At 39.6% G+C, this 16,637-nt stretch overlaps 1 protein-coding gene across 6 annotated transcripts in view; it reads left to right on the top strand.

Annotated features, from left to right (window-relative positions):
* The first annotated feature begins 847 nt into the window (after positions 1-847).
* Positions 848-16,637, top strand: part of hdac9b (histone deacetylase 9b) — a 36,539-nt gene continuing 20,749 nt past the window's right edge. Inside the window, exons 1-2 of one of the 6 annotated variants that reach the window (XM_032517720.1) lie at positions 848-1,024; positions 2,373-2,442. Coding sequence is in view for 4 of the 6 variants with exons in the window: in XM_032517717.1 (XP_032373608.1) it covers positions 15,550-15,658 (109 nt within the window). In the remaining 2 variants the exon portion in view is untranslated. Of the gene's footprint in view, positions 1,025-2,372; positions 2,443-15,101; positions 15,659-15,697; positions 15,962-16,637 lie in introns of those variants that run through there. The other 5 variants (XM_032517717.1, XM_032517716.1, XM_032517721.1 and 2 more) reach the window with 5 other exon arrangements.

The following is a 16,637-nucleotide window of genomic DNA, read 5'->3' as shown; positions in this document are numbered from 1 at the left end:
CAAACAGTAAACTAAGGAGAGGCCCTGGAGAATGCTTTGAAGTGACAAATAAAAATGTGAGACTGTGGACAGCTGTAGATTTATGACGATGACAAATCTGCACATAATCTGTGCTAATCACACAGGTCTTACTCCTGGTTGAGATAAAAGCATCTCCCTGTTTTACCAAATTTCCTGGCAGTTGGCAGTTATGTACTAAGAAGAGAGGGAAAGTGCTTAGTTGGTAGCTTCTCAGCCTATTGTTCCCTCTTAGTTTTAAAGTGATGGACCGAGTGCAATGGCATATTCTTTGATAACTTGCATCTGGGCACCAAACCACTGGACATATGAGAATATATGTATTAATACAGCTCTTCCCCAGGCAGTATCATTGAAGTCCATGCTGATGACAATGACTAGTATGACCAGTAGATGGTGCACTTTCCATTTTAATGGTCTTTTTGTACTAGTGTGGACGCTACAGTTGCTAGGCTACTTTAAGAGGTTCTCAGACCGTAAATATTATGGAGGTGCATCACTGCAAACTGTACTCGGTAGATGCAGCTGTCTATATCCAAGGTATGCAACATAACAAGCAAATATAGTCAATGTACAAGCAATGTACAAGTGAACTAATCGAGTGTTTCATCCATAATTCCTGGTGAAGTAGGCTAAAATATAAGGAAGAATTTAACAGTAATTAAAACATAAAAAGTAAATTATGCGGTTAGGATAGAGTAAAATGCAGGATAGTACTAGTGAAATGATCACCAGATTAGTTTCTAAATTATTTTTCAAACCGGGAGATGTTTAATAAACTCAGGAAACAGGTGCACCTGAGTAGGCTAGACCGGAACTGCCCTCGTCTCTCCATCATAAACGTTATCACTGTGTAATCTGCCACGTTACCTTTTGGCTAGGATTATATCGTCCCCTCTCTTTTAGCATATTTAACTATTTATAGCTCTGTCGTCATACACACTTATGCATCCCTCATGTTCTCCAATCCGAACAGCACACGTCAATCCTGAACCCTGTCCTCAAGGTAGATAAATCATGTTTAAGTATCTGAGTTTAACAAGTTCGACGTGATATATTTGCAAACTACATTGTGTAAAAAATATTCATTGGGTAAACTGGTGTGGCTAAGAATAGGCTAGGCTATGACTAGCTAACGTTTGTATTTGGTTAAGTTTTGGGTTATTTGAAGTTATTGCCGCTAAACTAAAAACAGTACAGCATACAGTGAAAGCAAAGAGTTAATATTTAGCCTATATTTAAAAATGGTTTTATGTTCCTTGCTAGAAAACAGTTTGCTAACACTCAACGTAGGTTGGCGCATTGATATTTGAATTAACGACGTCGTCAATGGTTCTGCGGTCACAGTGTTTTTTTGTTAACGATTTCTATTGTGAGTCCGCCAATTAAAGTGGACCGGAACTGTCTGTCATTCTTATGCTGTGATACCGTCTATGCTTATAACACTCTGTGACATTCTCCACTCAACCACAGAAATGGAAATGTTTTTTGCTAAACTGACTAACGTACCATCGTATCATCGTTGCTTTTATTATTATTATTTTCCATATACGTAGGGTGTAATGCAGACTGTCATATGTACGCATTTTTACGAATATGATCCATAGACTGCATATATTTAATATTCGTGATCTATGTAATGATCGTACCAAACGTGGTTGACGAGTGAAAGTCCTCATTAAAAAAAATCGTTAATCAACCAGCTGCATAACTCCTTGATTTAACTAATATTTTTATAACTAATAGCTACACTAAACAGGAAAATAACAATCTATTGGGAATGTTAGCAGGGTGATACATTTGAACAACTATGAGTCCACTAATTATGGCCATAAATTCTCAATAAGCACACTTCCATCCTCTGCTTATATAATTCTCAGAGGTGCCTTATATTACAGTACAGGTGGAAGAAGTATTCAGATCATTTAGTATTCATATTATAAGTACTCCTACAAGCACAAGTCCTGCATTCAAAAGTTTAATCAAGTAAAGGTACTGTTAATTAAGTGAGAAAATTTACTTAACAGAAGTAAATATAGCCATAATGCAGAATGAATATTTGTTTACTATTATTATTATCATTATTATTATTAGTAGTAGTAGTATGCTATTAGATCATTATTATGATGCATGACATGTAGGCAGTACTTTATTGTTCTAATTGTTAAATGTGGAGCTAATTTTAATTGCTTTATACTTTGTTTAATCTCTTTGCACATACATTTGCTTTTTTCACTATATTGTTTTTCTATTTTAATAAACTTGCACCATACACAGTCTATGGAGAGAAGCACACATCAACACACCGTACTGTGTACATTGTATATGTGACAAATACAATGTTGAATCAATAGCTACTGAAGCTACAACAGAACCAGAACTGCAAGCTGATGAAGACATGAACATGCCTGGGTAAAGTCAAATGTAAAGAGCTTATTCATTTCTTAAATATCTTTCAGTAATTACAGGTGATTGACAGTATAGCTGTTGTAATGAAGTTTATATTATACATTTAGTTTGGTTCTCAGTTGTTTTGGTGGACACAGTGTCACTCCAATTAAAACTTTTAGCAGATGTGTTACATTTGAAATGGCTCTTGTATAATGGCTTTGGTCACTATGGCTCTTTCCACAGAAAACACAAGAACAACAGACGCTCCAGTGTACACACGACATTTTCACTTAGACAGCAACACAAGAAAAACACTGCTCATTCTTGACTTGAAAGCCTTTCAAAGCCACTCCAAATGACCCTTCAGCTGTCTTTCCATGTCAGAATATTTATAATATTTTTACATTGGACTTTTTCTTGGCAGGTTAATGCTCACAGATGTCTGCACTGCTCAGATGGCTTGAGGGGGCAGGTACCATCTGAGCTGTGTCAGGGAGAGAAAGTCATTTTAACAGCACCTTACACTTAGCTTAACACATAATTTCATAGTACCAATAAATGTGTTAATGAGACAAAATGTTTTTGATAGAACAAATCTTGGAAGGCATCTGTGAATTATTCACTGGACCTGATAAGTTGGCCTGTTTGGCTATAGAATTGCCAAACAGTATTCACAGAAGCAGCATGTTGCATGTGACATCCCTGCTGCTTAATGCATGTTAACTATAGTGGATTATAATTGACCTAAAGTTAGTATCTGCCAGATTTGTCCATGTAAAATATTCTAGACGCCGCAGAATAATCAGTCAGCTTCTAGCGGAGATGACATAAGAAGTGAGAGCTTGCTTTTTAAAGTGGAGAGAGAATACAATGCCTTTTATTTTTTTCCCCTCACAACTAAAGTGACGGAAGTGATGAATTACGGTTTGTCACTGTGGATTTATTTCCTGGGTTTGTGTGCCATCCTTGACTGAACGTGACAGTGTAAAGGCAGCCTTAATGTCACGCAACAGAAATTGCATTTCCAATTGAGAGAAAGACTGCTGTTGTTTTGTGCCAGCTGACGTAAAGTATGACATAACAGAATGATCAATGTCTTCTGCCTCAAATGGGCACAAAGGAATTGTAGGAAAAAAACAATTGTAAGCCTCTGTGTATACGTGTGGGTGTATACAGTGCAAGGGTTTCTGTGTACAGGAGTGCCAGTGTAACAAAATGTAAAACATACATAGATATTGACAGTCTTATGGTAGAATAGCAACAGCATTAGGATTATTTGTGAAGGAGCCATGTAGTAGTAGTAGTAGTAGTAGTAGTAGTAGTAGTAGTAGTAGTAGTAGTAGTAGTATTAGTAGTAGTAGTAGTAGTAGTAGTAGTATACTGCTTTCCAATCTACAATAATGTAAAGCCAGAGTCTCATGGTTTAGTATGTTTACTTGTCATGTATTGGCGTAAATGAAGTAGGGAATACTTGAAATAAATGAAATGATGTCTTCCGAAAATATAACCCAGTTCATTTCCATTTGACATTATGACAGAAAATGTCATTACACATTAATAGTCCATAATTAATCTTACACTGACAGGTTGGTTTTAGAAAGCCTACTATGTTTATTTGTTTATAACACTTTGAAAGGACTTACATATAACAGCATAGCAGAGTTGCATAGCATTCGACTCAGGTTAATTAATGAGTTATTATGAGTTTAAGGTGACCAGGTTATAGCTGTTATAAGTAATGTATTAAGCAGAAGATTTATTCCTTTCCATTGCAATACTTGTTATGAAGAGGTTGAGTATGTTGTACCAACTAGAACTTTACAGCTCACGGTGAATGCATGTTTTTTCATGCCCTAACTCTTTTTTACAACAGTGGGTCTGTTTTTGCATTTTAATTTAATGAGTTTGTGGAGCTCCAGATACTGTAAAACATCATGGGACATTTTTAATAATTCCTATGCTGTGTCTAAACAAAGTAAACACACGTAAATATATGATGCCCAAAAGACTTATAACACCAAACACATAATGTATTATAGCCTATTGTGTTAGTTTCTGATATAGTTGGGATATCTAGCCTGATTGTAATGTTCTCATGTTTCATACTGAAGAGCAATAAGCATGGAGTCTTGCAAAGTACAGATTTTTAGGTATTAGGCTAAGTCTTTGCGATGCCATAATAGGTACAAATCTGTATGTTAGCTCTTGCAATTCTGTCATTATCCACATATTTCTTGGAGGGGGCAATTTATGTAATTCTGCATGATCCAAAAGACATAAAAACAGTTTTGATATTTAGTACCCAGCAGCTGGTGCCAGTCTGCATAATGTGTTTTTTAGCTTGATTTCTCACATGGAAATAAGCTCACACTCTATCCATCATTTCACTTGAAAAATGACAGATGAATAATAATTATTTAATTTCAACAAATTTTCATTTGGTTACAATCACAGAAACACTTCCAAAATTCTTAAAAACACACATTAAGAAGTGAGATTTGTTTCTTCAACATACACCTCTTATGATATGTTTCTGTTATTGGCTCTGACTGTAAGTGTTTTCTGTTCCACAACAAGTTGATTCCCCAACATGGCATTAGGTTACCAGGCAACAGTGTACAATCTGCTGTTGGTTATAATTTTCTTTGTAAAGTTATGATGCTTAATAGTAAGTGACTACATGGCAGTTGGCCAAAATTAACCACTGTTAGCAGAACCCTAGAGCCTGATGTATGTCAGGAGGCATAAAGGCAAGCAGTCTATATTTGGCTGTTGTGTTCTCTTTTTAAAGAGAAAAAATTTAGGTCTGGACTTGACAGTTTACTTAGACTGGAAAAATGTGTTTGGGTCTATGGTTTGGGTCAGTGAGTTTTTGCAGGAGGAAGGCCGTTGTCAATGCCCAGAGGAAGGTGCTGGTGTCTGTTCTACAGTGGCTCATCGTTATGTTCTTATCATCTGCACATTACAGGAAGCTTAGATGACAGGATAAAACTAGCAATTATATGTGTAGAGATACAACACTCTTATCACAGAAAAGGCTTTCAGGACACATTACTATTACTGTAATCCACATAAGATGCCCATAAAACTGAACAAATTTTCACTGCCAGGTTAAAACTTTGTGCATTTTCTAAAAACTCAACATATCACATGTTTTTCCTCTGCTTTAAGAAAATGCTCTGAGCTCTTCAAAACCTTAACCCTTGTAAAACTTTGTATTTTCAAGTACTGTAAACCACAAATACTGTACATTGTCAAGAACTGATAACAAGAGTTTGTCTTGGGTATTGAAGGTGTGACATGTTGGAGATACCAGGTTAAGACAAGGATGTGGATTGTACAATAGCAGCTTGGTGTCAGTCTGTGAACATCCCTGGAGTGGCCTGGAGATGAGAGCCTGGTTGATCTAGCAAGGGCACAACATATTCACATGTGATGTTAGAAATCAGTCAGCTAAGATCATTTTATCTGCCTAGAAATCATTGCTGAGCAGCCACGGACCTACTTCATGATGTTGTTTCTTATTCCACTTGAAGCCTCCAAACTCACTGATCATTTGCAGGATTAGAAAACATCTTAGCATTTGTTTCCACTGCAATATAAGTAGTATAACTTTATATGTTTAGTTCTGTTTTAGAATAGTCTCTTTGATGTGTGTTGGATGTGTTTTGAGGTTAGACTTAAGCATGCACAGTGCAGTCCTGGGCTTTATCTCAGTCTGTTGTCATGGAAAAGAGATGGAGAGTCATGTTCACACTTGTGTGGCTGTACATTTGGCAGACATTGTGCAGACCATCTGAATGTAGCCCAGGTGCCACAAAACTATTTTGACTTGAATATGTTTTTGACGGGGGTTAGCCTGATGTTTTCAGTGTTGTTCATCCAGCCCCACAGCAGATCCCTGGGCGTTCTGGGGGGGACCTACCTCCATTTGTTTTCACTTCCTGTCCAAATGGAGTTGGAGAGATGAATCATTCATATCTCTGAGAGGCCTCTTGTGTGGATGAAAAGGGGAAGATTTAAGACTCCCGCTTTGAGTATCCAAGACAGATTAATAGGCTTTTTGCTAAAGCAGCATATTTATGACTCCCATTTGGTTTTTTATTCTTTAGTTAATTCTTTAGTTGAGATTTTTCTTAATGGCTTTGCTAATGTTCACAGTTTATTTTCACCTTAAATATGTTTCTTGCCTATCTACTTATCTGCCTATCTGTCTGTCAGTGTGCCCATTGACAGGGCACAACGGAGAGTGCGCCTGCCCTATCTCGATCCTGGTCTGTCAAATCTGCATGGTGAAAACAGTGAAGATGATAAATCAGCTGTGCTTCAGAGTTCTTGGTATGCCTAGCCTGACAGGCAGACTGTCACTTAACTGTCACAGGGTGGGGCCGTTTTCCTTGATGGCAGAAACAGACAAACTTCAGACGTCAGGGGCCCATTAGTTGTCACTCCGTGCCATCCCTTCACCTCTGGGGCCCTGACTGCGATGCCATGCATCATGCTAAACACCTCTTTGTTGTTACCTTTTATCTGTGGGTATCTGCCACCCCTCTCAGCCAATCCTGTGAGTTATGGGACTGCAGGAGGTCATGGCCGCAACCCCTCCCCACTTGGCGTGAAATGTGCAGAACAAACGGATCCAGGAATTACACAGAGATTTGACACACTGACTGGATATCTAAGAGCAAAGCCCTCGCAAAGGTCTCTGTGGCCAGATAGGTGTGAAAGGGTTACCAGCCCATCTGTTACCAAAACAGAAGAGCATTCTTTAAATTCTCCCTTTTAGCTTTGAGTGGCATTATCTCAGCCAAGCTGCTGACAAAATGTAAGGTTTCCAAAAAGTAAGGCTTCTATTTAGACTAGGAAATGATAGTAAGGAAGGAAGGAAGTTTTACTCATGAATAACATCAATGAATGGAATTTTTTATCAGTGAGCAGACCAAAATAAGAAAGAAGAAGCTAAGGATTCTTTCTCTCATTTATGAGGTCTATGTGATTCTCTTTTAAAGGTAGGAATCATATATGTTGTACATCCATGTTCTGAACTTCATTTCATCTTCTGATTTTTCACACATAGCTTTGTGGAGATCACACAGTTGAAACCGCTTTTGTTTTTGGGCTGGTAATTTCAACAAGGTTTATAAAAGAGACGGCCAAATCTTGTTAGGCTCTGTGTTATTAAAGGGGCTTGGTTGAAAAGTCAGTTTGGTTACTGGATCTGAGATGAAAGGCAGAGGTCATGAACGCTGCAGCCACACCCAAGCACAGCATGGTGGCATTGCTATGTGGAATTGTAATCATGTGTGTTAGTTTGGCTTTGTATGTGTATTTGTTTGCAAAGGGAATGTTTTGATTTGTACTTCTACAGTATATGTGCTCCTTGAAACTCTGCGCTGTCTTGTTGCTTTAGTACATTGTTTGCTGTGAGTATTTGCCTTCCTGGTCCTAGGAGTGTGCTATGGAAAATAAAATGTAATAACTCTAGCATTTCTAGCCATTCTTGGTTTCTACCTTTTTTGTTCCTGTTTTAATCAACCTGCAGGGTGCACTGTTGCTGAAGAATTTACTGGGGATTTTACCCTGGCATGGACACTGTTCCACAATTACAAGTCCTGCTGCCTTAGTTACTGCTACGCTTTCCAGTCTCAGTCAAGCGGATGAAACTCACAACTAGGTGAATTGATTGATTGAATACTTACACCACACAAGAAATCCATCAGTGATTAAAGCAACTGAAGCACTATTATTGTTTTCCCACCAAACAAATGACAGGGCCACTAAACCTCTCAGGGGAGAAAGGAAATAGGGAGCTCTTTACATTGTTTAGGCACTCTCATAGGAATTGCAAAACTAGAACATTGTCTTTAACATATACTTGGGAGTTTGTAACATAAGCCAGCCACTGCATAAGGATATGATAGCTTGTCAGGGTGAATTTGTAATAATGGTGGAAAAATATATATGATGCTGTAATACAATACAGAAACTCAAGGTCACTCTAGCAAAGCATTTAAAAATACATCTGGAGCCCCTCCAGGTTTATGCATATGGAGCAGCCCAGACATTAACATTGTAACAGAGGTGGCGGGTGCACTGTGGGACATTTCCCAGTATGCATAGCACTATCTTAATAATCAGAGGAAGAGCTATTTGTCTGAGGTATTGTTGCGTCCCAAACCTTTGAGACACCACAGGAGGCGAGGACTGTGACTGTGCTGTGGTCAAGTAAAGAAGTGGTGGCGTAGGTGGAAGTGGCTTGGACAATAAGCGTCAGCCCACCCTTCCCATAGTAAACTTGATTTCCAGTTGCACTTTTTTTTTAGATGGTCATTTAGAATCTATGAATGGAGTTTTACTTGAGACTTTAAAGGTCATTGACAACTCCAGAATAGCCGTCAAGAAGTAAGCATAAATTATTATTAAACAACTTCATTTTGTTGTGTTGTTGAGTTATTAACATACTGTGCCTAACATATTTAGGTCACTGAAGTGAGATTTGTGCCTTTCAAAGAAAATCTGGAACTTGGGTGAAAACTGCTTGTACTTTTTCTGTGACCGTAATAACATTGCTGGTATTTTGCCAAAGGACAAAGCCTGATTAAGTGTTGTTTTTGGTAATACCAAAAATATGTATTTTGTTATTTTATTAAAATAATAGTTCCAAGGCACTTGGGAGGGATGATGCTATGATTATCCACTCATAAATGGGCTTGACCAGCAGGATTTGGATTGGAAGAATGCCTCTGAACAGAGAACCTTTGTTTTTAGTAATCCCTCAGGGATTTTCTAAGGTCAGCTGAACTTGGCTGGATTCCATCAAAGTCACATGTCTCTGTTTGGGCGAGTGTGTTTGTATGATACAGATGAGGCATTTGACTCCTGCAGGCATTTTAATGATGCAGGTCTAAGAGACACTGATGTAATGATTCTGCACACTGGTTAGAGGCAAAGAAGTTTTCTCTGAATCCTGCGTCATGTTCATTGGTTAATAGCGTGATAAAATGCCAGCGGACATTAAGAATGATCTTTCAAAGGCTCTAATCAATGCTAAGCCTTTTGGTGTTAGAATATCGTTAGAGAGTCAATAGTTATGTGTTGCTTTGAGAGAAGGTGCTGGGCAAGGTGGACAAAGTGGAACATAAAGCGGGCTTGTTGTGATTGAATATAGGATGGAAGTTTTTCAACAACAACATGGTCAATTTGATACAAATAGTGGATCAATGGTTTCCAGCAGAGATGAGCACATTGATCAGTAAACCTACTGAGAGCTGCCCTCTGTTTCCAGTGTACCTTTGTGCTCCATATCTATTTTTAGAAAGCCTATGGCAACAGATGAAGGCAGGGCATTGGGCATCTATTCAAAGTTAGAAAGTAAACTGACCTCAAGGTCAGTGCACAATAAGTGGATGCTTTAAAATTGTGTTTTTTATGGTTCACTCTATCTCTCACATCTCAGATAGAAGGTTCACAGCAGATGAATGGACACACTTTTCTGAAATGTTTTTTTTTTACTTTCAAGGATTTCTGTTATTTCATCTGTCTCTTTGAATAGCACCACCTCTGTCTTTTTTATGTCCGGTCTCTTTCTCTCTCTCTCTCTGCATGGGTTCTATCTAACTGGTATTAGGTGCACTGCAAATCTTTGTTGGCAATGTTTCAAGATTAAATACCAAACATGACTGCCTTTAAATGCTTTTTCATGTTATTTGATCCAACCTGTTAAGTGCATTCTATATCACCATGAAAGTCCAACAGGAAATACCACAGGACGCCAGACAGAGTAACCCAATAAAAACAAGAGCACCCAAATCATTAGTGGGGAAACACGCTCACATACCACATCCAGATGTACAGGCTAATTGGATTTTACCATCAAATCAACAGTTGTAGTGCCTTTGTGCTTTTATGAGACTGACCGCAAGGTAAAGGGGAAATGGGCTGTTTGAAGTGACAAAACTTTACTCATGGTTTTTAGCAGTTAGAGTGGCTGGGCTTTGTTGCTAATAGAGCATGCTATAATCTGAATACAGAGACTGGGGCAGGATTGTGCCATTGCCTCACTCCCTAAATTGATCTAGGAACTCTTTCACAGTTAGCAGTGACTCATCAAGGGCTGATGTCAGTAAGATGGCGGGCATTGAGGTAATTGGTGTGGAGAGGTAATTTCCCTCCTGTACCATGGCTGCCTCTGGAGCTGTGGGGTGTCCTTTAGAGAGAAGAAACTCAGGGGGGTGGCATGGTTACATCAGAAGTTGCTGTTAGTATGCAGCCCCTCTCTTGGGAGGGTCATCCTCTCTGACTACAGAACTCAGCAACTGACAATGATAACATCCGCCACAGTCCTCCCAGGGTAGCATGATGAAACTCTGCATCCACACAGGCAGAAAGACAAGCAATAGGTAGGAAGTAAGAGAGGTGGGTTAAACACATTTGATGAAAACAGATTCTAATAAACATCTATTTGTTCAGATCATGTAAGAGGGCTACGAGAGTCCATTTGTGATCATTTTTTTTACAATAGACAACCCCCCTCTGAGGTACATGGGAGCTTTGAAGTTCAGAGAACACGGAACAACAAAACATGGCTGACTCATTCCCACCCACACATAGATCATCTGCTATTAAGGGGAACAAAACATTTTCTACATTTTCTTAAATTAGGGCCAGTGTTTGTCTTCATATCTGTTGCAACACTTAAGTTCAGCTGGCTTCCTTCTCCAGTCTGCCTCCCTGCTGGGTTTCATCATCCACAATGTATCACAAGGCAGCAGTGCTATGGTGATTAAGCCACAGAACTTGGGAGATGATTTGGAACTGGTACAGTAATTGTGGTAATATGAGTAGGCAGGTCCCCAGGTTATGACTACAGTTTCTTTAAATAGAATGGAAAGAGCTGAGGTACCATGGCGGGAAGGATCTCTTTGTTGTATTTCCTGTCAGTAAATAATGTATATTGTCTTAGTTGGAGTAAATAACATAATGAGGATGTGTGTATGGTTGTATGTAGGGCTGCACAATTAATCGAATTTTAATCGCGATCACGATTTGGACTCCCACGATCAAATTTGCGTGATCGAGCGATTATTTTTTTTATAAAGCGTCTTTTCATAGAACGCTCCGGGTTTTTTGCAAAGCCAATCTCCCGCTCCATAAAGCCGTCTGCTCATGAGCCAGTCAGAGAGTCACTGCACCCCGTGCAGCTAAGTTTCTAGATGTAGACAGTCACAGAGGACAGATTAGCGTGAGGAAAACTCAACAGATAGCAGTCGGTATACGTCAGTCTCAAGGTTTACCAGTTTACCAGTAAACGCAACCTTTGTCCCTTTGTTGTTTTTCAGACAACAGCAGTGACCAGTGCTAGTCGGTCTAGTTAGCGTCTGGTTAGCTGTTAGCTAGTACGTCTGTAGCTGTTAGCTCTTCTAGGACGCACCGGTGCTAATGTCCTCGCATCCTGCTGCAATCTGTTTATATGGATACGGTTTAATTTTGCGTACATGACCCATTTCGTCTGTTAGCCGTGCCTGTGTTGGATCTTTCTACGCTTCTCGTCCTACTCTCTCTCTCCTCTTACTCTCCGCGCCCCGCCACACAGCGGCCGCCGGTCCACACTTCTGATATAGTCTACAGTTTTAATTTTTCATTAACACAGCTGTATATTGTTAAGTATGAGGGGCACACCTGTATTTGTACCAGTGTTTCCGCGGTAACGTTATCGCGGGCCGACGCGAAGAACACAGAGAAGTTTTTGAATGCAGCTAACTCATTGGTAGAGTAACAGCGTGAGACGGAGCTGCTGGACCGAAGCCTGGACCAGGACCAGAGATGTGACCCTGGCCAGAATATCATGTTCATAAAAATGCAGCGCATTGAGATAACAGACGTTTAAACACACGACGTGTGTATCCGCCGTTCGACCCGTCTGGACCCGTTCATAATGATCGCCGTTCTCTGTGAGTAGCGTCCATCACACTCCCTCTCGCAGTTATAAATAGCCTATGTGACATAAAATTTGTTTTGGTTAAATCAACAATACTTGAGAATAATCGCGATCAAAATTTTGATCAAAATAATCGCGATTATCATTTTGGCCATAATCGTGCAGCCCTAGTTGTATGTGTATGTCTGTGTTTACTGACATCTCTTGCTCTTTAAAATAGGCTATAATGGCCTTTCATTTAAATTTGGAAAGTGCTTGTGGCACTTCACTGGTCTGGCCAACTTGTTTCCTCATCTCTAATATTTCCCCACTCCAAGTCAGTGCTCTGATGTCAAAACAAACACACATGCAGATGCACGTACACAGACACTCATAATCACACACACACACACACACACACACGCACACGCACATGCACACACAGACAGTTTGTGTTTGATATGAGGTAGGTGACAGACAGGCCCATGCCCCGGAGAGCAAAGCAGAGTGGCTCTCCAGCAGTGATGCTGACGTTCACACTTAAATGCTTTAATAGGACTAAAGTAGACAAAGGCCACCAGTGACGCAGTAGGAGCTATAATGGGCTTGCCACATTGCAGGTTTACTGGACCCTGCCTATTAGACAGAGTTATTTTCAATCCCACAATCCCTCATTATCCTCAGGAAGCTATGTATAAATAAAAAGTGTAGGTTAATCTCTGCTAACGTTTCCTAGTGAATGTCTCTGTTTTTTTTTAAGGAGCAGTAGGTCAGGTTGACCAAGGTTTTTTTAAACTGATTATGGGAACTAATTATAAATTTACAAGTGCAAAGAAATCAGAAAGACACAGAGTTTGCAGCATGTAGTATTTTTCACAGTAATTCACAGTAGCAGGAACATTGCAAAATATAAAAAAAACTATGCTTTGACCTTTTAATTTCAGGACTTGCAATAAAATCACATTGTCATGTCATAAAAATAGTGATTCCATTGCCATAATCATTATCATTCATGTGACAGCCTTACTTCCGCTTTTGATCAATTATCCCTTAGCCTATGTTAAGGTCAGCCTCCAGGGTTAGATCGTGCCTGCTCTGACAGATACTGTGACAGATGGAACTCTGGGTCTTTAGCTATCATTACCTTGGACTTGAAAGCTTGTTATCTCTCACACCATCGTATCCAACTTTACTGCCAAAACTAATTCACAATAAGGAGTTTGCTAAATCTGTTCTGTTCACTAAGGGGAGATTAGAGTAATCATTTTTTATAGATTTGCCTATGACTATGTATGTGAATATCATTCTTTCAGCTATTGCATCAGGTAAACAAACATCAAGTTATTACAGCTACTACAACAAGTAAACAAAGCTAACAAATATTTCATTTAGATGATTAATTTAGGTTTTGAGAGAAATAGCAATGACTCAAATCACATGTACGCTTCCTCTCATTATTTTTGTTTATTAATAATCAAGTAGCACAATATTATACATTAGCTTAAGAGTTGTTTTATGTCTGGGGGCAAGCCTGCAAGCTGTGCATTTCCTTCTTGGCTTTTTGGTTGTGCTGTGATAAAAGGATCAAGGGGTTAAATGTTTGTCCAGCTGAAACAACACAGTAAAACTCCTTCTCTGTGTCTCTGTAGCCCAGTCGTCAGAGCCCAGGACCTAAAAATAGCCGTGCTGGCTCCACGCCCCTGGCTGGGGGACAGGTCAAATTATGAAGGAAGATGAAAAATTTAAAGGCACAGGCTGCTTGGCCACAAACCCAACCCTGCATCAGTGGTCAGATAGAACATTTGACTTGACTTTTATGGGCTGGAGTCAGATCATATTAACTACAGATCTTGGCCAGTTTGGGCTGTAATATTAAATGAAAAAGTCCTATTTTATAACTGCTTGGTGTTCACAATGCAGTATGCAGGTTCATGAGATTTATATTTGGACTGTCGTGTTTTGTTTGTAATTTCTAAAAAAATCCCTGCTGTATACAGTATCAAGTGTGTTTCAAGGAAATGGGATGTGTACTCCTGGAGAGGTTTTCTTGACACAGTTTGAGAGGTTTATGTAATTGCGATTATGCTGTTATGGCATCTTACAGTTGGCTTCCTTGGCTAGCTGAAAGCATGCTTCCTGAGCAGCAACACTGCCCTGGATACACACTGAACCCAACACATACACTTAGCTAATGCAGCCAGGTTACGATCTGTGTCTTAAATGAACATAGTGTTCATTTGGTGTCTGTCTTGACTCAACATATCTTGTTTGTTTTTTGTCACACATACAGATTTTTACCAAAATACTATTTGTGTTGTGTTGAAATACAACATCCTAATACTTTGTACTATTTGTCAATACACTATTTTTATGTTTTGTGAATTGTATAAAAGACAAATAGCCATTTTACAAAACCTTTGAAATAACATATACTCCACAAAGGTGAACTCTAAATGTGCCTTTTTAAGTATGTCAAGGCAGAAATGGATCATTCAGGCACCCATGTACCTGAGAGAACAAAATAAAGACATAAATAGAGTGAGTGAGAGAGACTGGTTCAACAAATCATGAAAGAGAGAGAAAGGAATCAAGCCTCCATCTGCAGAGAGGGAGTCAGGAGACATGCCTTCTGGCAGTAGCAGAAGAAGACAGCTGTGTTTGGTGTGGTATTTTTAAACGCATCAATGCTGCTCCAATCCCCGCGCCTCGCCTGACCTATTTTTAGCCAGGGCTGGCCATTGTTCTATTTCTGTCACCTGTGGGCCACGCAGTTGTTGATTCACATGCAAATGAATCTCGCTCCCTCCCTGGCTTGCATTACTGCCTCAGCGAGGTGCTCAGTGCACACTACACAGTGCACGGCTTTCCTAGCAAATCAGCTTTACATTTTTCTTTGCTTAGACACTTTGCTGTGGAGAGGAAAAGCCACAGACTGGAGAGGAATAGGGAAAGAGGCACATAAGAAGAAAAACTGCTGTACTTGGCCATCTTCTCCTAAAACTGTTTGGACACAGATTGAAGCAGGCACCAGAAGAGTGGCAGCCCTACAGAGAGAGTGTACAGTTTGTGTTATTGCTCTACAGTGAGAGTGGTTTGTCAGAGGAGGAGGCAGAGGAAGGAAGAGAGTTGCCTGTTGTCGTGGTCTCTCCCCTGAGTGGCTGAGGGGTGGCTCTTGGTGACAGGAAACGCAAGGCTTGCAATGAGACCTCAGCGCTGAGTGGAGTATGCTGCAGACGATTTACGAGGGCGAGTCAAGTTTCTCCACAACAGAAGGGCGCGTTGGATACCAGCAGTTCCCCAACCAGAGCAAGATGCACAACGTGAACAACTCAGGTGATCACACAGCCTGGCGTTTCCTCTCCTTTTGAGGAATCTCAGTTTTTATTATTATTTTTTCCCGTCTTTGCATTCCAATCTCTGCCTTTCTTCTATCTCTGAATCTCTTCCTACTTATTTGCTATTTTACATCGTTCGTGCGTCTCTCACACACATGCACTCTGTCTCTCTCTCTCTCTCTCTCTCACATATACTCTCAACTCTTTGCGTTCAGCCGGTCTTTTATTCTGTGTGAAAAGAAAACTCAAAGCTTCTCAGCACAGCAACCTGGTAGGATCAGACACTTCTTCCTGAATAAAGGTATTTGCACTTGTGATGGCAAACACTGCTTTATATTTTACCTTTGTCAGTGTGATTGTTACCTTAATCTGTGTTAAAAGATGTCTTATAAAGGGCTGTTTATCTTAATATATTTAACAAGTATAGAGTGTTGTTTGTCTACTAAAATAAGGATTACTATGCTCTGGTTGCCTGAAAGGAGTCTCTGTGGACATAGTGATGTTGTGTTTTGCGAGCTTCCATGTCAGCATGCACTTTTCAGGGAACAGGAAAAACTGTGACAGAAATACTGAAGGGACAACTGAAAGGTTTCTCTCAGGACATTTAACACAGGCACTGACTGTTCTATTTTTGACCTGAGAATTGATTTGAAGAGGACATAGCTGACATCAGTATGAGTAACATTTTTTCACTAACTCAAGATGAGTCACACCTTTTTTTCCACAGCATGAAGCTATTGACAAAATGGGAAAAATTGTCATTGGAAATTACTTCAGAGTTTAAGCATTATGCTCTTTGAAAAAAATGTCATGTGTGAGAAGCATGTGAAATGAGAAAGTGTGGATTGAGTCATGTGAGTGCTGCAGTACGAGGGGACAACATGATGGGCAGTAGTTCTAACTAATTGTTAAATTTGCATTTAGATGTTTTACCATTACTGTTCTCTCTCTATCTATCTATCTATCTATCTATCTAT

The sequence above is a fragment of the Etheostoma spectabile genome, chromosome 6 (assembly GCF_008692095.1).
Source record: "Etheostoma spectabile isolate EspeVRDwgs_2016 chromosome 6, UIUC_Espe_1.0, whole genome shotgun sequence".
Taxonomy (NCBI): domain Eukaryota; kingdom Metazoa; phylum Chordata; class Actinopteri; order Perciformes; family Percidae; genus Etheostoma; species Etheostoma spectabile.
Note: the sequence above shows the minus strand (reverse complement) of the source record. Positions and strands in the feature narration are given on the sequence as shown.